The sequence below is a fragment of the Heloderma suspectum genome, chromosome 1 (assembly GCF_057233095.1).
Source record: "Heloderma suspectum isolate Gila_16-S chromosome 1, 16-S_ref, whole genome shotgun sequence".
Classification (NCBI taxonomy): domain Eukaryota; kingdom Metazoa; phylum Chordata; class Lepidosauria; order Squamata; family Helodermatidae; genus Heloderma; species Heloderma suspectum.
This window is the reverse complement of record NC_139458.1, coordinates 148,982,485-149,008,960: the sequence shown is the minus strand read 5'-3', so window position 1 is coordinate 149,008,960 and position 26,476 is coordinate 148,982,485. Positions and strand designations below refer to the sequence as shown.

Below are 26,476 nucleotides of genomic sequence, written 5' to 3'. Positions count from 1 at the left end.
CTCAGGGTGAGCAACTTGTGTCCCTCTACATGTTTTGACCTACAACTCCTGTAATCCCATTGGCTATGCTAGCTAGGGTTGATGTTGGCCAAAATTGCCTGATTCTCAGATGAAATCTAGAAATCAACCCCATGATTTTGACCTACACACATAAGATTGTAGGCACAAAACAAAACTGGGGTGGGGGGAGTGCAGTCTCGGGTTGTGGGGGCAAGACTAAAATGGCTCCCGGACCTTCCACAGTTGCCCACCTGTGCTCTAAAGCATATAAGACAACTGCTCTTTTCTGATTTCAGAGCCAGGACAAAACTTACTGGCCTGCAAGGTAGGGGGAAAGTCTGTCTTTCTTGGGAGCCCAAATTGTGAATGGCCATTAATCCATGGCTTGCTCACCCAAGAAAGCAGTGAGCTTATTCATTGTGTGGCAGATGTCGTTTGGTCATTATAATTCATTGGGTCCCTTTTTTACATAGGAGTGGACAACAAAATCTAACAGAGTCACTCCTACTAATTCTGAACTCATTCCTTATGTAGCCAAAAAGGCACCACATATACACAAGAGCAGTATCAGCAGGCTTGGGGAAGTATCAGCAGGCTTGGGGGGAACCCCAAATTTTGCAGAAATATGAAAAATATTTAGAGGGGGAAACTCCTAAGGGGAGGGGGTGCCCCAAGCAACCCAATGGGGGCTGCTCATGCTCAGTGGCCACAGAACATTCAGTCGAAAAATAAAATGGTTGGGGGGAATGGGATGGCCAGTGAAGATGGAGTCATGGCCAACAGTCCCTGAGGCTTCAAAGTGCCACTAATCAGCTGGCAGTAGGGAAGGCTAAGAGAGATGGCAAGGAGCTCAAAAGTGGTCAAGAGGAGAGTGGAAGTTGGTTGGTTTTACCTCTATGTCTCTTCTTCCATTGTCCTTTGCTTGCTTGCTTGCTTGCTTTCTCTTTCCTCCTCCTTCAAGAGAAATGAACAAAAGAGGATGAAGGAAGAGACATATAGACATAAAAAGGTCAATGAGGAGAAGAACCATCTCATTGTCTGGATAGGCCATTTTCTGGCTCACACTGGAAGCAATTCTTTAATTGCCAAAGTGCCAAAGTGAAAGATGCCCATAGAACTCAATGGAGAAATCCAAGATGTGTATGTAGCCAGGATTGGAAATTAATGTCCCCCTCCTTTCCAACAAGAAAAAGGGAGCAAAAACCAGAGTTCCTGCTTTTTTCTAACTCAGTTCTTATTTAGTGTGAAATACTTTTTTAAAACTTGCTAATGCAAATACACGTCATTGTCCCCATGTTACATGATAGATGGTGGTGTGGCTAGGAGAGAGAGTGGCTTATGACAGCACTGCAGGATAGTTTATTGGAGCCTCATGATCCATTGACTTGTATGTAGACTGGTTCCATTTTTAACAGCATAGTCCCAGGTAAGTAGACATAGCATTACAGCCTAAAACCCTTTTTTAATGTTCAAAACCTTTAAAAAATATACATGTGAAGTAAGACACACATTAGAACAGGGACTCCTGAATTCAATGCTACTGTTTTTTTTGTTTTTTGTGGGTTTTTTTTTCAAAATAGGCTCTCCACAGGCTCAGGTAACACTCACATATCGATGATATACTACAACATTTTGTTGTGGGGCCTCACTTGTTCATTTTCATAACTCATCCCCCTGCCCCTCTTTATGTTTAGGAATGCACAGGATTTATTTTCTCTTTCTAGCACTTAGTTAATCATACATTTTAATTTTCTTGTCAGGTTTCTATTTACCATAATAGGTTGCAATCCTATACACACTTACCAGGGATTAAACTCGATTGAAAACAATTACATTTACTTGTCAGTAGACATTATAGGATTGCACTGTAAATCTTTAAGTGAAACCATTTTGTGGTATGCTTTTAGGCCCTTTCTTGTTCTTTTGCTTAAGTATGGTGATACAAAATATAAATGTACCAAATAAAACAAATGTGTGAATATGTGTCAGGGGGAGGGAGAGAGATGGCAGAAAATGGTTAGAGAAAATGAAAGGCTCAAACAAGCTGTCAAATTATACTATGGTAATTAGAATTCATATATTGCCAGGCTTTGCCATTTTCGCTCACAGTCTGTAATTGTAAATGCTTTTGAGCCTGCCATAAGATAGTAAATGATTCCAAATCTTTCTTTTGTTAGTCTTTAATCTGGTGGAGAAACATCTGAATATTTAGCTGCAGTCCACTCTGAAGACTTAACTCCTCTAAAATTATCCTCTGTAAAATGTGTCCATTTCTAAAATTTAGGATTTAACAAAAATAATCTTTTATATTTACAAATTTCAACATTTCTTACAAATCAATAGATGAAGACAAAACCCCCTTCAAAAGAAATACAATGTAAGAAATATTAAATTTATAATAAGAACTCAAAGTCACATGCAAAAAGCTCTATAACAATGTTGACCACATATCTACAAATAACATTCAGCGGGTGTCACTTGTGCAGGAGTGTGTGTCATGTGCTCTTATGGTATAGTCCCACCCTCCTGCACATGAGGGGGGTGGGGCCTGATTGTTCCAGAATCACCTCTTCCATGGAGAGACTACACATATACATTCTCTGCGCCCATTCACACAGCTGGAGGGGGACATAGTTGGTGAACATGCCAGCACTCAGCACTGCAGCAGGAAGCAGGGTTAGCAGATGGAGCTCTGAGAACTCCTCAGGCATTGAATGAATGTATGAAGGAGCCGGGTATACACCCCCTATTACAGTCATAGATGGAGAAGCTAGTGCTAAAAATTAAAAGGTGAGGAAAAAATTAAGATATGCTTATGTTTTTATATTGTTAAATTTAACCCAGCTAAGACAGGGTTAATAGTATGCCAGAGAGTGAGTGAAAGGTGGGAGAGACCTGAGTGTGTGAGAGGATTCTGAGGTATATAAAGGGTGATCAAAGAGGGAACATAGAAGTAACATCTAGTTAGTGGGGTCTGTGTATAGGATTTTAGAAGGGGTAGAGTAGGTAGGAAAATCAGGACCAAGTATTAATGAATAATAACATATACCTCTTCTTGTGTTAAATAAGTTTTTGTTTGTTTTAAAAATCCAAATTCCCATGTGTTGATTGATTTTATGCTACTTCTCCTGTAGTGGGTTCAGAGAACCAATTGAGCATACTGAGTTTCTCAGGTAACCCAGAGAGGGTAAAAGGGCTGAAGCTTATGGGACTGTGGGTACAACTGTCCCAAAGTGAAAGCAGGCATTCCTGAAGGCAGGCATTCTCAGTTTCTGAGGAGGAGGCTGGGGGAAAGGGGAACACAGGCAGGAACCTCACAATGTGCAAACAAGTACAATATTTTCATTCCAGAATGATATTGTGGTGCTCAATCAATTGTAGAAACAGAGAACATGCCTCAAAGAAATCTGTTGGAAACCTGGACATGGTCTGTTCTGGGATAGCCTGATCTGCTTTGTAAACCCTTTTAAAGGTTTTAAAATGGATACTAGTCATGATGGCTATATATTATCACCATTAGTCAGGGAAAGTATGCCTCTCAATAATGGTTGCTAGGGAACACAAGCAGGAGGATGCTATTGCACTCATGTCCTGCTTGTGGGCTTCCCACAGGCATCCAGTTGATCACTGTGGGAATGGAATGCTGCTGGATCAGGCTTTTGGTCTGATCCAGCAGGGTTCTTCTTATGTTCTGTTTGGCAGAAACTGTGGATTGGGCTACCCAGCATAACCTATGTTACTATCCCTTTAAGCTAGCTGATTTCGTAAAATTTGAAAATGGTGTTGGTTCCAGGAGATAAGCACCTGGAGCAAGGAGGTGTTGAAACACATGCATTGCCTCTGTTATTAACAGTGGGGAATGAACACCTTCATCATCCCAGCCAGCAGAAGGGAGACCTCCACAAAAGGGAGAAGGTCTGTGGGCCCTTTTGGGGCCATTGATTGGGTTTACTGCTAATTTATTTGCAGGCCTAAGCAGGCAGCAAAGGAACACATCTGAACTTCTCAGCACCATCAAACAGAGGTACTCCAAGAATGAGGACAGGAAAGTATAGCCGGGGTAGTGCAAGGGTCAGCTTTGGAATCTTTGGATTTCACTTTAGGATGCTGGGCACCACTTTTGTAGGCTTGTCAATGTGTAGAGGACCCCTTTAAGAAAGGAATGGAGAAAGTGCTGAAAAAGATGTAATTATAATGCTGTATTCATAGTAACATGTGCTGTAGTTATAAATGACAGAACTGCAAGTTAAGTGAAAATCTACAGTTAAGATAAAATACGTCATGTCTGAGCATCTGTTGTCTTTGTAAATTCTGGTAGCAGGTTCGTGGTTTAAGAGTTAACCAAATACACAATAAGGGTAAAGCTGCTGTTATTTCCTCAAGTTGACTCACCCCATTTCTCCAGCTGGAAGAACTGGATAATGGAGGGACTTAGGCCAGGTTTGGCCAGGTTCCACAAGGATGAGTCTGCAAAGGCTCAACACATATAAGCTCCTTATGGATTAGTGCAGTGGAAAGAATTTTGACTATAATACCACCTGGAAGGTTGCTTGCAGACCCCCGCTCGAGGAAAATCCCTGCTACTTGGTACTATAGTCTAATTCAAAATATGCAGTGAATTAATGTTACTGTGAGAGCCTTAAGATTTTCATTCCATGACTCTTCTAAGCTTAATGTAGCATTAAGACATTATGGAGAGACAGAGAGAGAGAAAGAGAGAGAGAGAATGCACACCATATTTATATGAGCTTGAAGATGCTTGCAGAGTCTTACCTGCAGGACTTCCCCATTAATTACATATACTCAAGTTTTTCTCCAAGGGAAATTCAACAAAAATCTGTGGGTTTATGCTTGAGTGAAACTGATTTCTATATTTATACTGAGACCATAAGCAGGTAATGGAATAGGAAATAAGCAAGTCTGATGTCTGTAACTTCACTTGGATAGTGTGGGTTCAAAAGTACAGTGAAGGCTTGGACTCAGTCATGGGAATGTTTTCAGAAGATCAAATAAAAAAATGGAGGAATTAGCATCCCCATCTACTCATCCAATCATATCAAGATTGATAAAAGATGAAAGGAAAATCTATTGTCAATCACTAGAATGTGCAAATCAGCAAAACTGAGCTTGTTGAAGTTCTCCAAATTCCATCTCGAAGCTTGTCCGGATCTGAGTCCATATCAGATGGTGAGCTTTGTTTTTTTTTCTTTTTTTTTCTTTTCACATAAAAATACTGTGTATATTTTTGGGTGTATTTTTCCAAATGTAAACATCAATTGTGTGCATCTTCAAAATATATGGATTTTTCTCCTATTGATTGAAGCATATCTGTGTGCACTTTTCAAAAGTACACATATTTTCATGTGTATTTTTCAAATGTACATATGCTCTCAAATGTATTAGGGGGCGGGGGTCTGCAAATCACATTGAAAGCTAAAAAATATACAGACTTAAACTACAGTTTGTGTCTAAGTCCATGTTTGGCCTGGAAAGTACAAACTGGGTAAGTCCTGATCAAAACTGAACCAAAACAAGTTTCTCATACATCCCGACTGATCACCCAATATTCCATTGGTTATTTGTTGGAGAAATGGAGATTTTGTGGTTTTAATCAGTCTTTTTTAAAAGCCCCATCTCTGCCTGAGAACACCACATCCAAACATAAATATTTTCAAAATAAAAGAGCCTGATTTGAATGGTATTGTTCATACCATACCATTCTTAATACACATTTGGACCTTATATACCTCAGAGAAGGCTTGGACAACTTGTGAGACACCAGTCATATATATATACTCAGATCTGCCAGGTGCCTGATAACCACTTTCTAATTTTTTGCAATTCCAGAAAGACAGCAACAATCAAAAAACAAAAACCATACATACATGATGTTTTTGTGTTCATCTTGTTGGGGCATACGCTCTGCTTGCCTGCCCCATTTTTTCATTTTTTTCTGAGACGATTTCCCCCCCTTCCCTATATTTCTTTGCCATTGCTGTAATCATTTGAAAACATCTTGTTGGTCATGCCTTCCTTACACCAAGTCTGAAAAGTGATAAGCCCTTCTAAAGCCGTCACAAAGTCTGGGCTGGAATATTTTCTGGAAACCATGGGGAATCTTTTTATTCAGCCAGGCTTTTCTGGGCTGGATGTGAGTAGGAATGTGACAGTGCCTTTTAATTTAATTTAATTTAATTTTTGTAAGGCTGGTGTGTAATTATTACCACTTGCTTTCAGCATTGAGTGGCTAGGTGTGTTTTTAAAATGAGTTCCTAAAGTCAGCTGTCTCTGGAGACACCTATCTTTATTTGTTACATATTTATCCTACCATCCTCCAAGGAGTGCAGTGAAGCTTAAAACACACACACACACACGCACGCACGCACCCATAACAACCATGTGTGGGCAGCTGTGCAGAAAGATAGTGACTGGCCCAAGATCATCCAATGAACTTCATGTTTCAGTGAAGATTTGTACTCATGTCTCTGGTCCTAGTCCAGCACTCTAATGTTATACCACGCTGTTTGTCATAGAAACTCAGACGTTTCCCATCCCAATATTACCCACCCATTAACCCTTTGCCAAATGAGATCAGTTACCAGTCTTTTAAGTCTATCTGTATTCTGGGTGGAACATGGGAATAAAACCATTGCAGCATGGAGGTATTGTTATGTTATCTGAATGTTAATTCTGTCAACACAACACACAGAACATATGTCATGTGAGTGGATGTATCATCCAATGTCATGTGAGCAGAATTCCACATGCACAATGGGACTTCTTCCTTTCCTTCCCAGTCCCCTCCCCATCTCTCCCCCAAATCTCCTCCAGAGCAGGTTGGGGACACTGGAGGGGGTGGCGGTGGGGATCTGCTCCACTAGCAGTATTTTTTCTGCTGCTGGAGGGGCACAGATGGCTATACTCCATTATTTAATTAAGTCAACAAGATTTTCTTTTCCAACTTAAAACAATCACCAAGCAAGGGTTTAACACCACAGTCTATTTTTCCATGTAAATCTCCTGAGCAGATGCACTCAGAAGGGAGTCGTATTCATTGTTGCCCATCACTAATGTTCATAAACTTCCACTAGTTTTCAACTTCTTTAGGGAACGATCTTAAGCATGTTTAGAAAGAAATAAGTCCTGCAATTCCCAACATCCCAAAGTGATGCCATGGACATCTCATCCTAGCATCCCAAAGACTGGCTGTCTGGGGGATGCTGGGAGTTGTTGGACTTATTTCTGGGAGTTGTTGGACTTATTTAAATGTGGCATTTAATTGTGAAAGTGAAAGAAAGTACAGTTTCCTCTTTTGTGTTTGTGCTATTCTACTATACACAGTGCCACCTAGAGGTTATGTATCAGAAAAGCGGAAAAGGAAATCCTTCTTGCATAGTGCTCAGATCTCAAATCTGCAACAAAACCAAAAGTAGATAAATGCAACAGTTTAACAGCCGATTAACAGCTGCATGTAGAAAAGCCCTTTGTGTATTTGTGTTTTATGATCCTAGTCCCGGCTATGTGGTTTTACCTCTTAGAACTGATATTATATTTTATGCTCTGTTGGCATGTTTATCAGTCTTATATTTTGGATTTACTGTGATTTTATTTGTACCATTATTATTATTGTAAAAAACCTAGAGAGAGTTATTTTACGAGGTGTTCAATAAATTCAATAAATAAATAATTAAAATCTGTTGAAAGCTCATCCCTATGTCTTGCTGTCATGTGAATTGAGGAAAACATAGCCTCTTCAGTTTTGTTCACAAATGTATTGTCAGCATTGTCTCTTCTAGAAGCAGCTCATTAGCTGGTAAGCAACATGCAGGAGATCAGACAGCTTTGAAAAGGGAAAACCGATGGGCCAACAGTGTACCTCTTTTCTATTTCATGCCTCTCTACTTTCTCTTGTTCTATAGATAATTGTGAGGAGCCACTGGTACTCTCGTTACCTGCGACAGCCTTTGACAGCTCCTCCGAGCTCTCCAGCAGTCACAGCCCCAGCTTTGCAAAGCTCATCAGACGGGATGGTAAGATCACTGACAGTCATAATATTGCTATGATACATAATTCATTGGAGCCACTCGGTGTAGAGCCTTCAGTCAACGGATGCAGAAGCCTCCCTTGATACCCCACGCAGGTAGTGTTAGTTCAACTGTTCAAGACAACTTCAGAAATCACAATGGAGAATGGGAGAAATTCTCTTGAAACTAATTTGAAGAGCTCCTTTGCACTTGTTGAAAGGGAACTGAAGGATTTAGCAGTTATAGCAGCCTTCCCCAAGGTGGCACACTTCAGTTGTGTTGTATTGCAATTCCTATCATTCCCAGCCAGCATGGCCATTGGTACCCAGCCAGCATGGCCCCAGGTACTGAGCCAGCTGTGCTGCTCCACCTGCCCCTCCCTGGAGGGGCTACATAAGCTGGCTGGCTGAGGTGGCCTGGGAGAGCCAGGGCCTGCAGGAGAAGCCACCACCACCCCTGGGGAAGAGGCATGCCTGCTGCTGCTGGGCCTGCTGCTGCCACCGCCGCCGTCGCCGCCGCCACCACCACCACCAGGCCTCCCTGTGGACTCCTGCCTGGCATTATTTTTAAAGAGATTTTTAATTGTTTGTTTGTTTATTTTGTTTTGTTTTTTTCTGGGGGATTTTGTTGTGTTTTTAGGGGTGGGTAGCCTGCCTGATAGGAGGGAGCGAGGGGGCATGTGTCCACCTGATGGAGGCAGTGGGGGAGTGTTGGGGGCCAGAACATACCGAGGCTGGGCGGCAGGCACTGGCAGAGCACTAGGGGCAGGCCATGCCAGGTAAGGGGAATGAGGGAGAGATGTGTAATATCTGTCCCCTGCTCCAGGCCTGTCCAGAGCCAAAGGATGGCTGCGGGAGGCGTGACCCCATCTTCTGGCCTTAGTTTGCTGCTCTGCAATGCCAGGTCTGTTACCCAGAAAACCTCCCTCATCCATGACATGATCCTGGATGAGGGTGCAGACCTGGCATGTATTACGGAGACCTGGCTGGCCGAGGCTGCTGCTCCAACCCTTGCATTTTCGTATGCACAGCAGCCAAGGGCTGGGGATAGGGGAGGGGGAGTGGCTGTTATCTACCGAGAGTCCTTGGTCTTCACCAGACCACCTCTCCGGGAGACCAAGGTTGCTGAGTGCATGTACTGGAGGTTGGGCCCGAAGGGCAGTCTGGGGATTCTGCTCGTGTACCGTCCACCCTGCTGCATGACTGACTCCCAGGCCGAGGTGCTTGAGGTGGTCTCTGATGTGCGTGTACAGTCCCCTAACTTATTGGTGTTGGGGGACTTCAACGTACATTTGGAGGCCATCCTCACAGGAGCACCTTGGGACTTCATGGAGACCATGGCCTCCTGGGAGCTGCACCATATTCTAACTGGGCCCACCCATGTAGCCAGTCATGCACTAGACCTTGTGTTTGTTTCTGGAGAAGCGGGGAGTGATCTGGAAGTCGGGGGTATATCCACCACCCCCTTGTCATGGTCAGATCACTATCTGGTGACGTTGGACTTCTCAGTTCCACAACCCCTCCGCAGGGGTGGAGGACCCATTAAAATGGTCCGCCCCAGGCATCTTATGGATCCAAATGGATTCCTGAACGTGCTTGGGGATTCTCTGGGGCACGCCAATGGCCACTCGGTCGAGACCCTGGTGGGTGGCTGGAATGCCGCAATCACTGGGGCATTAGATCAGGTGGCTCCGAAACGCCCTCTCCCCCTGAACAGGGCTCGGACTGCACCATGGTTCAATCCGCAGTTACGAGCTCTGAAACAGGAGGTGAGATGGCTAGAGCACCGGTAGCGGAAGTCTCGCTCCAAAGACGATCAGACACGGGCTATAGCTGTATCTTCAGCCTATCACGTGGCGGTGAAGGCAGCAAAAAAGGAATATTATGCTGCCTCTATCGCGTCTGCAGAGTGCTGTCCCAAGTGGTCCGGAGCCTGGTCGGTCCTGTGGCTCCGGAACCACTGGAGCATTCTAAGGCCTCCTGTGAGGCCTTGGCAAGGCACTTTGCAGAAAATTGATCAGATTAGGTGTGTTACTCTGCATGCTGTGGATACAGTTAGTGAGCAAGAGGCGGCCTGTGGCAAACCGGTTTTGTGGGATCGGTTCCAGCTTCTTCCTCCTGATGAAGTGGACAAGGTGCTTTCATCTGTATGGCCGACCATCTGCTTACTTGATCCTTTCCCATCTTGGCTCATTATGAGCTGCAGAGAGAGACTGGGTGAGGGGATCAGGGCGGTGGTGAACGCCTCCCTTGAGGAGGGAGTGATGCCATCAGCCCTCAAGGAGGCAGTGATAAGACCGCTCTTAAAGAAGCCCTCCTTGGATCCTCAAGTTCTGAACAACTTTCGCCCAGTCTCAAATCTGCCATTTTTGGGCAAGGTGATTGAGCGGGTGGTGGCGATGCAGTTGAAGGCACACTTGGAAGAAACTGATTATCTAGACCCATTTCAGTCAGGCTTCAGGCTTGGGCATGGGACAGAAACGGCCTTGGTCGCCTTGGTAGATGATATGAGGAGGGCTCTGGATAGGGGTGAATGCTCCTTCCTTGTTCTCCTCGACCTCTCAGCGGCTTTTGATACTGTTGACCACGGTATCCTCCTGGACCGCCTGGAGGGGTTGGGCATTGGAGACACCGTATTGCAGTGGTTCCGGTCCTTCCTCTCCGGCAGGTACCAGAGGGTAGCACTGGGAGAGGAGGTTTCGGACCCGTGGCCACTTACTTGTGGGGTGCCACAGGGTTCCATCCTCTCCCCGATGCTATTTAACATCTATGTGAAGCTGCTGGGGGCTATCATCAGGAGGTTTGGGGTGCAGTGTCATCAATATGCGGATGACACGCAGCTCTACCTCTCATTCAAATCTTCACCAAGGTTGGCCATAGAATCCCTGTCCAAATGTCTGGAGACGGTGAGTGGCTGGATGGGGAGGAATAAGCTGAAGCTGAACCCTGACAAGACCGAGGTACTTTTGGTGGGAGACAAGAGGAGGCTAGGGGATGTTGACCTGGTGTTGAATGGGGTACGGCTACCCCTGAAAGACTAGGTCCACAGCCTGGGGGTCATTTTGGACTCCCAGCTGTCCATGGAGGCTCAGGTGTCAGCTGTGAGCAGGACAGCGCTGTATCAACTCCATCTGATACGGAGGCTGCACCCCTTCCTTCCCGACCATCTGCTCCCATTGGTAGTACATGCCCTGGTCTCCTCTCATTTAGACTACTGTAATGCGCTCTACATGGGGTTACCCTTGAAGACGGTTCGGAAACTGCAGCTTGTACAGAACGCGGCGGCTCGCCTGATTAAAGGCAGCCGCCACCGAGATCACATCACTCCAGTGCTGAAGGAGTTGCACTGGTTACCAGTTGTTTTCTGGGCCAAATTCAAGGTGTTGGTTTTGACCTTTAAAACCCTATATGGTTCCGGCCCAGCCTATCTTAAGGAGCGCCTCCAGCAGCACCAGACAGGCCGCTTAACAAGATCAGCCTCGGATGGCCTTCTCTCTGTCCCATCAGCCAGGACAGCTAGACTGGTGGGGACGAGGGAGAGGGCCTTTTCTGTGGTGGCCCCCACTCTGTGGAACTCCCTCCCTAGGGAACACGGTCATGCCCCCTCTTTAATGAGCTTCTGTCGTGCATTAAATACGTGGTTGTTCAGGCAGGCATTTGGGGTGGGTTAGGGTATTTTAGGAAATGTTTTTATTGTAGAATTTTATTGTTTTAAACTGTTTTATTGTATGTTGTACATCGCCCAGAGTTGCTGGGTGACCAGCCAGATGGGCGATTAATAAATTTAATAATAAATAAAATAATAATAAAAAATAAGTATGCTGGCTAGGGATGATGGGAGTTGCACTCCAACACATCTGGATGGCATCAGCTTGGTAAAGCCTGAGTTATCCAATAGTTCTGCTACATTCAAGTTGTACAATTGCCTGTGACTTCCTAGGCCCAGTTCTTACATCCGCAGTAGCATGGAAGCCACTGCAAAGCCAGTACACCATGTTTCCTTCCCACACTGCCTTAGGTTAGCAGTGCAGCAAGTTCCCACACCCCCATAGATAATACTAGTGAGGAAAGGAGCCAAATTACCTATTCTTCCCACATGACCTGGGTCTTCTGACAATACTAGAGTCATGTTAAAAGGAGACATATTAGCTCTCATGCCACTGAAGCAACATTAAGGATTCAGTTCACATTTCTAGTTGATTATGCAGTAGAACATAGTTACTCAAAATCCATGGAAGAAGCCTTCCTTTTCTCTCTCTTTTAAACATCCAAAATCAACCCTTTACAATCTGTAAAAAGGTAAAGGTAAAGGTGTCCCCAACCAGTCGTGTCCGACTCTAGGGTGCAGTGCTCATCCCCGTTTCTAAGCCGAAGAGCCAGCGCTGTCCGAAGACGCTTCCGTGGTCATGTGGCCGGCATGACTGAACACCGAGGTGCACAATCTGTACAATCTGTACCTGTTGCTAAGCTAAATACAGTACCTTGGACATCTCATCTAGACCACTGCTGGGATTCCATATTAGTGTTATCGTTTCTCTTTATTCGTATCCAAGTGGCTTTTCTTTATCTGGTGAAGTACCCAGGATTTCAGCAAAGCTTTTCCTGAAGTTTGGAACCACATGGGCCTTTTTTGTTGTTGTTTTGTTTTACCTGAGCTTTAACAACTATCTGACTCTTTCTCCCAGTCTTCTTCTCCTCCTTATCCATCAGTACTTGATCTCTCCCATTTCCTGTATCTTTCTTGTGTGTGCGGGAGTATAGCCCTCTGGGGAACTATAGCACCCTGAAATTCTATACAGTGGCTAGCAAAATTTTGTCATAAAATGCATGTTAAATAGGAGTAGAATATTGGGCTTCCTCAGGCAGCAAAAAATTGTCACAAGATGGCTACAGACATTAGTTTTCTGATGATCTGAAATGCATTTATACCCGAATGAACACAAAAAAACTATTGTCGGAGCCTGGATATTGGAGTGACAACCAGTGCTCGGAAGGGTGCCTCTGTGCTCAGCCAATGGCACAAAGGGCATCTTCTCTCAGACAAAATCAGCTCAGACTAGACCAACATACCACTGATCCAAGTTTGATTTCATGCTCTGTGCATTCACTTACCAGCTGGCAAATATATAAAGATAGTGATCCAGAGTGTGTAATTTCACCCACACCTGCTCACTACTCAGTTGCTATCCTTCTCTGTGGTGTGCTTAGGGAGTATGCAAAGTCCTGATATAACCCATGCTGTGACAAACCCGAACTAATTTTCTGGAATCAAAGTTGATTTGAATCATGCTCTAAATAATTTGTTCTTTGACTTCACTTGGCTTATTGAATAGATGCTCCAAGTGTATTAAGAGCCAAAAACTTTCAGACATCACAAAATCAGTTCAGAGCATCTTTATATTTAGTTAGAGGCAGGCAGCAGAATCTGACTGTTTGTCATACTGGAAAGAGGCTGAGTAGGACTAGGATCATAAAAAGTAGGACTGTGCACCACTTTGACCTGAAGCCTGAACTCTGAGCCAAAGCGGGCCACTTCAGGCTGCTGCGGGATACTTCCGAGACAAAGTGGAGGGGGGACGAAGTGGCATGAAGTGGGTTGGGTTGCTCCAAAGCACTTCAGTGTGCTTTGGAGCAATCCGGAAGCCCAGCTGTGCCCCTGCCCACTCCCCAGCTCCTTACCTGGGCCCTCAGGAAACCTGCCGGCAACCATCTTCTTGTTCCAGGGAATCACCATTTTTAAAATGTTGATTCCCTGTATTTCCAGAAATGGTGCAGGGTCTATTTCCAGAAATACAAAAATTCCTGGAACAGGAAGACAGCTGCCGGCACACGTCCTGAGGGCCCAGAAGCTGAAGACAGTGGAGGCAACGGCAGTGGCAACTCCCTGGAACAAGAAGACGGCTGCTGGTGTGTATCCTACCAGGCCAGGTAAGGAGCTGGGGGCTTGCATGGTGCATCGGGGGTGTTGAGGGGGGCAAAGTGGGATTCAGCCATGTGAATCCCACTTCAGCTCTGGAGGCTGAAGCAGGTTGTTTCCCCCCGAATAAGCCCGAAGTGAATCAGGCCTGCCTCAGAACCCCCGATGCAGCCTCTGAGACAGATTGGGGGATCTCTGCACTGCCCTAATAAAAAGTACAGTTGCACTCAAAAACTTGAGATATCCTGTAGTTGACTTTAGCTATGAAGAAGTCTAATCTAGCAATGCTGACAGATAAGAGCTTCCATCCCTGGCATCACTCACTGGTTTGGTCTGCAAAGATCAGACAACAAGATTCTCAGTCTATTCCTGCTTAGCTCAGGAACAAAGTGGATTGGAAGATGAATTGTTCTTGTTTTTGTGTTGTTGCATGCTTATATGCTGAGTTATAGTGTTAGGCATGTTAACACAAACAACTGGGTTCGAATCTAGACTTCCCATACACTTCGAATCTACACTTCTAGTAGGGATGGGGGAACCAGGGATGCTCGAGCTCACCAAAATTCTCTGAACTTTACTTCAAAGCTCAGTTTGGGTCACTCCTGTTCTCATTTGTGACTTGTCTCCCCCCACCCCACAATTCATTCCAGTGGGGAAAATGTGCATCTCTGTACACCCTTTTTTAAAAGGCACACTTTAAAGTGTATCTTTTTAAAAGTGTGTACATAAAATGCTGCCCAATAACCAGGTTTTCTGAGTGGCTTACATCAGTGATGACGTTAAACTACAATTATTAAACTACAATTATAAACACAATTTAGAGAAATAACAGCTTTAAAAAAAATGGATGTCCTCCTATGTGGGGTTCCTGAAAGACTGAATGAGATCATTATTAAAGTTGCACCTAAAATCATTGTTTTCATAAGACAGAAAAGCAGGCCTGGCCCAACCTACCTTTCTGCCCAAGGCAAGAAGCCCCTACCACCACTGCCTGCCACTGCTTGGTCAAGTTCTTGTGAGATCCGGACAGGTCTTGTGAGACTTCAGGTGAGTGGGGGTGCACACTAGAAGGCCAAGCTGCCACTTCAGAGAGCCCCCACTGGCTGCTCTCTCACTGTGGCAAGTGCCATAGCAGGAGAACAGCTGGCTGGGTTCTCAAGAGCACCCGCTGGAGGCAGTTCACTGCTCTTTCCTCTCTGCCAGCTGAATTGTTTGCCTGAGTCTGTCTAATGAGGAGGCTGGACAGGCCCTCCAGTAAGCTTTGAAAGTGTGAAATTACTTAAGCTCACATTGAACTATGTACACAACAATGTGAAAATAACGTTCAAAAATGCATTATATTAGGGAAACTGCTCCACAAAATGTTTATATTTGACAAACTTGCATACAAAAATTCATGCATCAGGAGAAATGCACACAAAAATGTGCATGCATTTTCATATGAACCTTTTAAAGAAAATCCTCCAAGAGAATTGAGAGCCACCGAGGAAAGCAAAATTGACAGATCCAGCCATCCTTAGCTCACACTATTAGGGATGTCGAGAGCACAGTTCGGAGTTTGGGAATTCATCGAGCAACCCCCGCCCGTGACCCCCGAACTGCTCCCGCAGAGACGCTGCCCTTGTTCGCTCCCCACTCGTGCCTGCTCGCGCTCCAAAATACTCACTGCAAACCCGTTCGGTGAGCGCCACCATTTTCATGCCTTTGCTTTCTAGGAAAAACAGGAAGTTTTAAAAATGCGTATATTTAAATATGGACAGTTCGGAGCCGTGAAAGCTAAATAACCACAATATTAGAGGTATAATCCCTCTAATATTGTGCCTATTTAGCTTTCACAGCTCCAAACTACATATTTGAATATGCACATTTTTAAAAACTTCCTGTTTTTCTGAGAAAGCAAAGGCGTGAAAATGGCGGCGCTCACCGAATGGGTTCGTGGTGAGTGCTGGGGAATTCACTGAACTCGTGGGTGGTTTGAGCACAGGTTCAGGGGGGAAGCAAGCAGGGATGCTGCTTCAGCGAGTGCACAGAGAAGTGAACTAGGGTGAGTTCTTACATCCCTACACACTATGTGCCCCATGCCAATACACACAGGTGCAGGAGTGCTGAATCAGGCACTTTTGGCAAAGTTGATAGATTGTGTAGACTGGGCCCCCTGCAGCTGAAGGCTTGGAGGGCAGAAAAAAACAATCTGCCTCCCTCAGAGAGCTGTAGCTACTGGTGCATAGCAGTGATGTCATCATCTTGCCTCTAGGTATACATACAGTACATAGGCAAAGATTTAGAATGTCACCACCACTGGTGGGTTTCAATTTAAGGCTTAAGCAGATGGATATTGCATAGAAACATCCTGCTTGGGACCACAAACATTAGTTTGCACCAACATTCAAATCCCTCCGAAAGGCTTTGAATGTTACTAGCATAATTGCCAGAAGGCATTCCAAACAGTTAAACAAAATGTAGAAATTATAACATTTTATATAATGCACCTTCGGAATACCTCCTGATTTAGAAAACCAGCAGCATGGAGAGTCTGCACAAAGAGGAAAGGGTAGCGGGATATACACAGTGTTAAATCAAGCCTGACCCAGTTCTGCATTAGCAGAGGTTTATTAGTCAAATGTGCAGTGTTTCACATAATATAAGCTTTTGAATAAATAATTAATGGTTGTATTTAAGAAGTTTGCAGACTTCAGTTGTTAAAGGGAGGAATAATTAATGCTCTGGGTCTGACTGAACAAGCCTCATTATGCTTGCGTAGTGACTTTGCTAGTGTGCGCATGCAGCCAGGTGAGCTGTTCATTTTCTTTTAAAAATGGCGTCTCTGCTGGGCTTCTGGGATAGCACAGGAGAGGTCACCTGTGGGAAAGAAAAAGAAGAAGAGCAACTTCAGGCACAATCCTATATATGTTTGGGCAGAAAAAAGTCCTACAATTCTCAGCATCCCTCCACCAGTCATTCTGGCTGGAGTATGTTAGGAATTGTAGGACTTCTTTTGTCTAAACCTGCACCCTTAAGAACTCCATTACACCTGTAGTTTAACACCTCTTGATCGGAGTCTGAATCTGGAGATGTCAAATTTGGCTCCGTGTTGAGTAGAGATGGTGGAAAAATCCACCAGGGTTTCAAATCAATCCGGATTCTCAACAATTCGACCTGCAAAGTCCACAGCGAACTGACCCCACTCACCTCTGGGTCTGTTGGATATCCTGCAGGGTGGCTCTCCAGCGCTGTCAGTGCTGCTGAGGCCTTTCCTCCCCATGCCAGCTGTGAAGGGATGTCAGGATTGATTCTGAGTGCAGGGAGATAGTTAGCAGCTGGGATTCAGAAGAACAGCCAGAACTGGGGGATGCATTTTCCCAAGCCAGTTCAGATATGGGTAGGCGTCCTTCTCAGGTTACTAACTACCAGATGTCAAGGCCTAAAGCCCCCCCTTGCCCCCCTCTGTGAGAAGCTGGGGGGAGTAGGAGGAGGAGAGTGGGGGCTGTGACCTAAGAGATGCTAGACTACGGCGCACAGCTAAGAGGGAAACGTCAGGGGTAGAGCTCAGGTGGTCGACCAGGTTAACGATGCGTGAAAGGCGATGTAGGGAAGCATCACTGGAAGGACGGGACATCCCTCCTTACATTAGTCTAGCCAGCAAGCCTCACTTCGAACTGTAGGCTTCATCAGTGTTCCCATTTGAATTCCCTGGAGGCATTCCTTTGTAGCCTGAGAGTCTTTGAGGATTTGCATCTGTAATGACCCCTTCATGGATCACTGCATCCTAAAAGATGATGCTGTTAAAGTGCTGCGCTCAATATGCCAACAAATTTGGAACACTCAGCAGTAGGGGTGGACGAAAGTCACTTACCTGTCGTCGAAGCTTGATCGCGGTGGGGGGGGAGGCGCTTCACTGCTCCCCCTGCGAAGTTCAGGCCGGGGGGGAGGCTTCCCACCACACCCAGCCGAAATTCAGGCCGGGGGGGAGGCTTCCCGCCTTGCGCGGCCGCGAACTCCGAAGTAAAAAAAAAAAACGCCCCCATGATAGGCTATGTGACGATTAACGTAGCCTATCACGGCTAGATCTGCAAAGTCAGCCGTGATAGGCTACGTTAATCGTCACGTAGCCTATCACGGGTGACTTAAAAAAAAAAAAGCGCGTATGCTAATGGCAAATAGCGTTGCCCTTATTTTTGCCATAGTCAACGTAAATCTTTATGTAGACTACAGCGACCAAATAAGGAACGGGAATGGCAGCTCCCTATGGGGGCCGCCATTAGCCGTACGCGCTTTTCTTTTTTTTTTTAAAGACACCCATGATAGGCTACGTGACGATTTACGTAGCCTATCACGGCTGACTTTGCAAATCTAGCCATGATAGGCTACGTTAATCGTCACATAGCCTATCACGGGGGCGTTTTTGTTTTTTTTTCTTTCATTGGAATGGCGGCGGCGGCAGCCGGTCAAAAGACCAGCTGCCGCTCCCGCCCCGCACGAACACCCGACGAACTGCCGGCTGGACCCGCCGCCGGGAGAGACATTCGGCAAAGGTAAGTCCTGTCCCGGGGGGGGGGGTGCGGGGTGCGGGGGGGGGTGGAGAATTTCTCCCTGAAACTTGTTCAGGGGGCCAAACACGTTGGCGCTCGGCCCCCCCGAAGTTTCGTGGAGAAATTCTCCACCATCCCTAGTCAGCAGTGGCCACAAGACTGGAAAAGGTCAGTTTACATTCCAATTCCAATTCCAAAGAAGGGCAGTGCCAAAGAGTGTTCAAACTACCGTATAATTGCGCTCATTTCACATGCCAGCAAAGTTATGCTCAAAATCCTACAAGCTAGGCTTCAGCAGTATGTGAACCGAGAACTACCGGAAGTACAAGCTGAGTCCTCGAAGAGGCAGAGGAACTAGAGATCAAATCGCCAATGTTCTCTGGATCATGGAGAAAGCAAGAGAATTCCAGAAAAACGTCTATTTCTGCATCATTGACTGTGCTAAAGCCTTTGATTGTGTGGATCACAACAAATTCTGGCAAATTCTTAAAGAGATGGGAGTAACAGACCACCTTACCTGTCTCCTGAGAAACCTGTATGAGGGTCAAGAAGCAACAGTAAGAACCAGACATGGAACAACTGATTGGTTCAAAATTGGGAAAGGAATATGACAAGGCTGCATATTGTCACCCTGCTTATTTAATTTATATGCGGAGTACATCATGAGAAACGCTGGGTTGGATGAATCACAGGTCGGAATTAAGATTGCTGGGAGAATTATCAACAACCTTAGATAAGCAGAAGATACCACCCTAATGGCAGAAAGCGAAGGGGATCTCAAGAGCCTCTTGTTGAGGGTGAAAGAGGAGAGTGCAAAAGCTGGTTTGAAACTCAACATTAAAAAAACTAAGATGATGGCATCTGGCCCCATCACTTCCTGGCATATAGAAGGGGAAGAAATGGAAGCAGTGACAGATTCTATTTTCTTGGGCTCCAAGGTCACCCCAGATGTAGCCATGAAATTAAAAGACGCTTGCATCCCTGCATTTGCCATGATAGGCTACACAAGTATTTACATAGCCTATCACAGCTATAGTGATCAAGCGAATGGCGGCCGCGGATGCGGCCACCATTCACAAGTCAGCACGAACGGCAGCAGGTAGGTGTCCCATTTCTCACACTTTTCACAGGGTGGGGGGCTTTGTTCTGCCACCGATTTCGGGGGGGTGAATGCACTGGCATTCGGCCTCACCAAGATCCGTGGCAGAATTCTCTGACTTCCCTAAGTAAAAGACCAGACAAAGAGTGTTAAGCAAAATAGAAGTGTGGGGACACTAGGGGTGCACGAAAGCACTAGGGGGGGGGGCGGGGGGCGGGGGGGCAGAGAATTTCTCCCCGAAACTACTTCGGGGGGCCGAATACATTGGCACTCGGCCCCCCCGAAGTTTCGGGGAGAAATTCTCCCCCATCCCTAGGGGACACAACGGGAGCTTTTTGGCAGAAACCACTGCTTCCACCACTGAGTAACTACAGCCTATGAATATGAACCAACAATGTGATGTGGCTGCAAAAAAGGCAAATGCTATTTGGGGCTGCATTAATAGAAGCATAGATTCCAAATCCCGGGAAGTACTAGTTCCCCTCTACTCAGCACTGGTTAGGCCACATCTTGAGTACTGTGTCCAGTTCTGGGCACCACACTTTAAGGAGGGCACAGATAAACTGGAGAGGGTTCAGAGGAGGGCAACAAAGATGATCAGGGGACTGGAAACAAAGCCCTCTGAGTAGGGGTGTACAAACGCCAGTCACCATTCCGGTTTGGGGTGTCTGCAGTGTGGGGGGAGGTGATCTGTCCCCCCCTTGGAATCCTCCCCAGCCGGTTCCATTCCACAGTGAGTCCGTAGAGCTGCTGGCTGGGCCCGTCCGCAGCCAAACTTCCATCTGCTGCCGCAAATGGCGTCCGGCGTAGCAGATGCCATTTGCTTCCCTGCTGTTTGCTGTGATAGGCTACATAAATATTTACGTAGCCTATCACGGCTAAAGCAGGGACGCAAATGGCGTCTGCTACGCCAGACGCCATTTGCGGCTGCAGACCGTGGCAGTGGACAGCAGTGGACGGACCGAGCTAGCCAGCGGCAGGTAGTGTCCATCCAGGGAGAATTTCGCGGGGTGGTGGATGGGAGTGGTCCATTCCGCCATGGACTCCGGGGGCTTCTCCATGGACTTCTTTAGAATCTGGCCTCATTGGAGTCCGTGGCAGAATTCTCTGCCATCCCTACCTCTGAAGAGAGACTGAAACAACTGGGCATGTTTAGCTTTGAGAAGAAAAGCCTGAGGGGAGATATGATAGCATGCTTCAAGTACTTGAAAGGTGTCCACAGAAAGGAAGGCCAGGATCTCTTCTTGATGATCGCAGAGTGCAGGACATGGAATAATAGGGATGTCAGGGGATTCCACCAGGGATCTCAGTGAGGCCGAATGCCAGTGCATTTGGCCCCCCGGAATTCATGGCGGAATGAAGCCCCCCCCCCCACGAAAGGCTCACGAAACGAAGCACTTACCTGGTGCCATTCGCACTGCTTTGTGAATGGCAGCCGCATCTGCAGCCGCCATTCGCTTCACGACGTTTCCTGTGATAGGCTACATAAATACTCATGTAGCCTATCATGGCTTACACAGGGATGCCATTTGCGTCCCTGCGCAGGCCGTAATAGGCTACGTAAATATTTACGTAGAGATGCAAATGGCGGCTACAGCAGCTGCCATTTGCCTCCCTGTGCAGCCCAGCAGGACTGGATGTCACTGTGGGCGGCCCCAGCCAGTGGCTCTGCGGAGTTGCCGCGGAGTGGAGCCGGCCAACAAGGATTTCGGGGAGAGGGACGGAGAGCCTCCCCCCCCCCATGGATGTCATGAAATGAAACAGGTAAGTCGTTTCGTACATCCCTAGCATTAAGCAAGGGGTTGGACTCGATGGTCTTATAGGCCCCTTCCAACCCTACTATTCTATGATTCTATGATATAGGATTGGGGAGAAGGTTCATGGGCTGTATGATGTGGTTTCTAGGCAGACTTGAGCCTCAGAATTGCAGACTGCACATGCAGAACCCCATGAAGAAAGGCATGCTAGAGGTATAGATGAACAGAGCATTGTAAAGACATCCCAGACCTGTGGGAGAGAATCCAGGGGCAGGATTGTGCTACTAGGCTGCACTCCCATTTCCTTTTTCTTCTCTCCTTCCCTCCCCTGCCACATCTTAGCCCACCATCTTCTCTTCTCACCCCTTCCATCTATTACTGTCTGAACTATTATTTCAGCATTCAGAGTTCTCTACGCAAAAGTCACCCTTGACACATGATGGAGTTAAAGGGTCACTTGGAATCACACTAATTAAGAATGCTAATTTAACATGTTCAATTTGCATATTAATAAACTGTATAACCTTTCGCCCACAACCCTCCCCAGACTCACTGCATTGCAGTTGTCCTCTATTTTGAAATATCACTCATTGTTCAGTCTAGCCTGGGGTGAGGTTTGCTGGCAGTCCTCTGGCTTGGGATTACGATGGCTGTGAGTAGAGATGCCTGTGAAGCTTGCACCTCTCAAATAAGAGGTGAATGTTATGAGGCCCCTGGAGGCCTCTGGCACCGATTAAAATTCAAGACAGAGAAAAGAATGATCAGCTTAGCTGCCTTTCAGCACACACAAATAAATATTTTTTTTCTGTTCCACTAAGCAAGACTTACAAGGCTGAGAAAGTGGTGCGCTCTGGTTACTGGAAAAGAGATCAGTGGAGTCTGGTGGCTCGGATGTCAATGAGGTAGGGATGGCGGAGAATTTCTCCCCGAATCTTCGGGGGCCGAACGCCAACGCATTCGGCCCTCCAAATCGGCGGTGAAATTCTCCGCCACCCCCCCGGATGGGACTTACTGTAGCCGAATGTCCCTCTCTGTGTGGCGGGCTTTCGGCGGGGGCGGGGGTGGCAGCCGGTCTTTCAACCGGCTGCCGCTGCCGCCATTACAGCTGAAGTAAAAAAACAACAACCCCATGATAAGCTACGTAACGATTAACGTAGCCTATCACGGCTAGATCTCCAAAGTCAGCCGTGATAGGCTACGTTAATCGTTACGTAGACTATCACGGGTGACTTTGGGGGAAAAAAAAAGTGCATATGCAAATGGCGGCCCCCAAGGGGGCCGCCATTTGCGTACGCACTTTTTTTTTTTTTTTTAAAAATGATAGGCTGCGTAAATCATTACGTAGCCTATCACGGGGTGGTTTTTTTTTTGCTTTCATAGTTCACGGCCGGGGAGACGGGGCGCTTCTCCCCAGCCTGAATTTCGGCTGGGCGAGGCGGGGCACCTCCCCCCCCGGCCTGAACTTTGAGGGGAGAACTGAAGTGCCTCCCCCCCACCGCGAAGCAAGCTGCGAGACCAGGTAAGTGACTTTCGTACATCCCTACAATGAGGCTGTGAACCCAGTCTGAGTTTCAGTCAGGACCAGTCAGAACTCTAAAGGAGCTATCCTAGGTGCTGAATGTATTTTGGAGGTTGGGTTCAGCACCTTGGATAGCTTCTTGAGAGTTCTGACTGAAACCCAGAGCAGATTCACAGTCCCACTGACATCGGAGCCACCATCCTCCATTGAGAGAGATGGCAGAAGATCTGATCCCCTTTCTGGTAGCATGCCAGAAAGAAAGATCCTGTCTGAGGTAGTTTTCCTAAGGGTTACAGCAATGGTGATCCAAGATAGGAGTTAGAAGTTGAACTTCACTAGTTGCTCCATGTCCCACAGGCCTGGCAGAACACCAATTTTACCTCATCAGATTCCCAGAAAAGACAAAATCCCAACCAAAACCTATGAGGATTCCACTCCACCTGATGGCATCTTAGGAAATCACATACTTCTTACAGTTACAACCCCCCACCCCCAGCAATACTTGATGTATATACCTTACAGTCTCTTAACTTGCACCAATATAGTGGACATGCTAGATGACTCTGCTTACAAGTCTGGGTCCACATTCAGTGGTACACACAGTACTGATGATGGTTACATCACGTATACCTTCATTTTGACATGATCGATGTTGGTAACATGCACACTTCTTTTTAGGGCTTACTCAGGTTTGAAAATGGGATGCTTTCTGTAGATCTCTAGACTGTGAAAAAAAATATTACCACAAATTTAGATTTCAGGATATTTTCAACTTTCTTCAGATATCTAATACTGCCATTATGTGCTGGGGAAGGCTACAAGAGCAATGCAGTTTGGAGCTGTATTATTTTACTATCTCACACTCTAATTATAAACATACTTACTAGTGAGTAATAGGGATGTCAGAGAATTCCACCACGGATTCCAGTGAGGAATCCGTGGCAGAATCCATGGCAGAAAGGCCTCCCGCCCCCCGCCCCCCCCCCACGGAATTTCCCTGGGATGGAACTTACCTGGGAAGGATGTGGCAGCAGTGGCTCCAGCGGTGGCTCCGGTAGCGGCGGCGGCTCCAGCTGGTCTCCTGGCCGGCCGCGGCTGGGCTGCTGCAGCAGCCTTTTGCGTTCTTGCAGCCGTGATAGGCTACATAAGTATTTACGTAGCCCATCACAACAAAGAGCAGGGATGCAAATGGTGGCTGCTATGCCATTTGCACCCCTGCTCTTTGCCGTGATAGGCTACATAAGTATTTACGTAGCCTATCACGGTAAAGGCAGCCACGCAAATGGCTATGAAAATACTTATGTAGCCTATCATGGCAAAGAGCAGGGGCGCAAATGGCATAGCGGCCGCCATTTACGTCCCTGCTCTTTGCCATGATAGGCTATGTAAATACTTATGTAGCCTATCACAGCTGCTTGCAAAGACGCAAATGGTGGCCACTACAATGGCTGCCATTTGTGGCCGCAGCAGCCCGGCCGCGGCCAGAACCTCCGCAGAGCCGACCGGAGAGGGACGGAGCGCTTCCTCCCCACCGCGGATGCCCCGGTGCAGAGCCAGGTAAGGGATTTGTACATCCCTAGTGACTAAACACCCCTGAATATAGTGGGTCTTACTTCTGAGTAAGCATGCATAGGACTGCATTGTCAATTGTTTTAAATGGGCTCCCCCCGCTCAAATTTACTGGATTTCTGACACACCTTCAGCAGGTTAGAAAGAATAATGAAAACAAACTGTCTCTACAACACATATTCACAAATTTTGTTGTGTGAGTGAACAGAGGGAGGAGGAAAACACAGGTTTTAAAAATACACCATTGCAAGCCATCTAGATCTCCTTTAAGATGCTCAACTCTGCAGAAGCAGTCTGAGTGCCAGGTGGTATAAGGGTTGCCAAAGTAAATATTTTTGCTTTTCCTGAACACAATACATGAGGTTTCTTGCACAATTTATGTATAAGGGACTGAAGACAGGTTCACATCTGTTCCTAAGAGGCCGCACCTCTTTTCTCTTTCCCCCTCCCCAGTGATTTCACCGGATTGTTTCTTCCCTCCCTCCCCCCCTCCCTCCCTCCCCCTTTTAAAAAATGTAATGAATGTGCATATTTTGGCATATTTACAGTGCAATGCTTTCTTTTCTGCCATCTGTTCCACCACCCTCTTGTGACATATACACTCCAGGGAGCGTATGCCACTCGCTGAGACCCAGGAAAATGAAAGTTTATTACTACAACATCAGCAGTAGCATAGAGATGAAATACTATAGGAGCAGGTTAAAAGCTGAGGTAGAGGAGTGCACTGCAGGCATATTTCAATGACTCCACTTATTAATGGCAGCTCCGTCAATTATGTGTGCTTTTATTACATCTTCTCTGTTTAGATTCCCTACCATCACCATCAGAAATATCCACACTGTCCCAGAATCTCTCATAACATTAGAAGCATAGGATGATTAACTGAGTTTCTATATGAATAGCCGTTTACAAAATCATCTCGATGGGGCCTCATCCCTTCCTTTTGCCCATATCTCATTCATAGGAAACCTGTATCTAGGCACAAACAGAAGCAAATGCTCCCACAGATCCATGTTCATTTCTCACCACAAATTGGATGCTGCACATTATGTGACAAAGAACTCTTGTATGAGACCTTATATTCTCCATGGCAACAAAATGTAGTACAAGATGAGCCATGGACTTTCTAGTTTCAGCATTAAAAAAATACAACAATAGAATGCCAGACAAAAGTCACAGATGACATAAAAACCAAGTAGAAGTTATTGGAAGATCATCTTAGCAGAACCCACTATGATGGAACTGGCTATCTGTGCTTATATATATATATCATTCCATTGTATTTTAGAAACATGAATGAGAACAACTGCTTGTTCTAAGTCGTGTGTGTGTGTGTGTGTGTATGTATCTATATATCTATATCTATCTATCTATCTATCTATCTATCTATCTATCTATCTATCTATCTATCTATCTATTCCATGCATGAATGAATCCCCCTCTTTGTTTAAAAGGCTCTCTTGAATTAGCACCCATCCTATGTAAGCATCTATATTATCATCTCCAACAAATTTTATGACCTCTCTGACAAATGCCAGTGTGGTGTAGTGGTTAGAGTGTTGCACTGGGATTGGGGAGACCCACGTTCTACTCCCCACTTGGCCATGAAGCTCACTGGGTGTCAGGGGCATTTCTGAGTGCAGGGAGTGGGATAGCAGTTCAGATTCTGAAGCAGAACTGCCAGACACGGGGGAGGTGTTTTCCCAGCCTAGTCTAGAGGAGGCCGGCTTCTCAGGTTACAAATGTCCAGCTGGCTGAGGATGAGGGTCCCTCTTCATCCCCCCCGCCCCCATGAGAGGCAGCGAACAGGAGGAGGTGGGGTTTGGGGAGTCTGACCTAATAGATGCCAGACACAGGCGCAGAGCAAAAAGAGAGAAGGCGGCGGGGGGGGGGGAAACTTAGACGGTCTACCTGATTGGCCTTGCAAGAAAAGCTGCGCTTGGAGGCTTCATGAGAGAGAGGGTCCTCCTCCCCTTAAGTTAGGCTAGTGAGACCACCTTCCTCTTCAAATTGCAGGCAAGCTGTCAGGATTCCTTTAGCCCCCATTTTATTTCAACATCGAA

General features: G+C 46.2%; 1 protein-coding gene across 1 annotated transcript in view; it reads left to right on the top strand.

Annotated features, from left to right (window-relative positions):
* Nucleotides 1–26,476, top strand: part of CNTNAP5 (contactin associated protein family member 5) — a 664,045-nt gene that overhangs the window by 139,173 nt on the left and 498,396 nt on the right. The window contains exon 2 of the mRNA XM_084806776.1: nt 7,920–8,030. Coding sequence (XP_084662902.1) covers nt 7,920–8,030 — 111 coding nt within the window. The remainder of the gene's footprint in view (nt 1–7,919; nt 8,031–26,476) is intronic.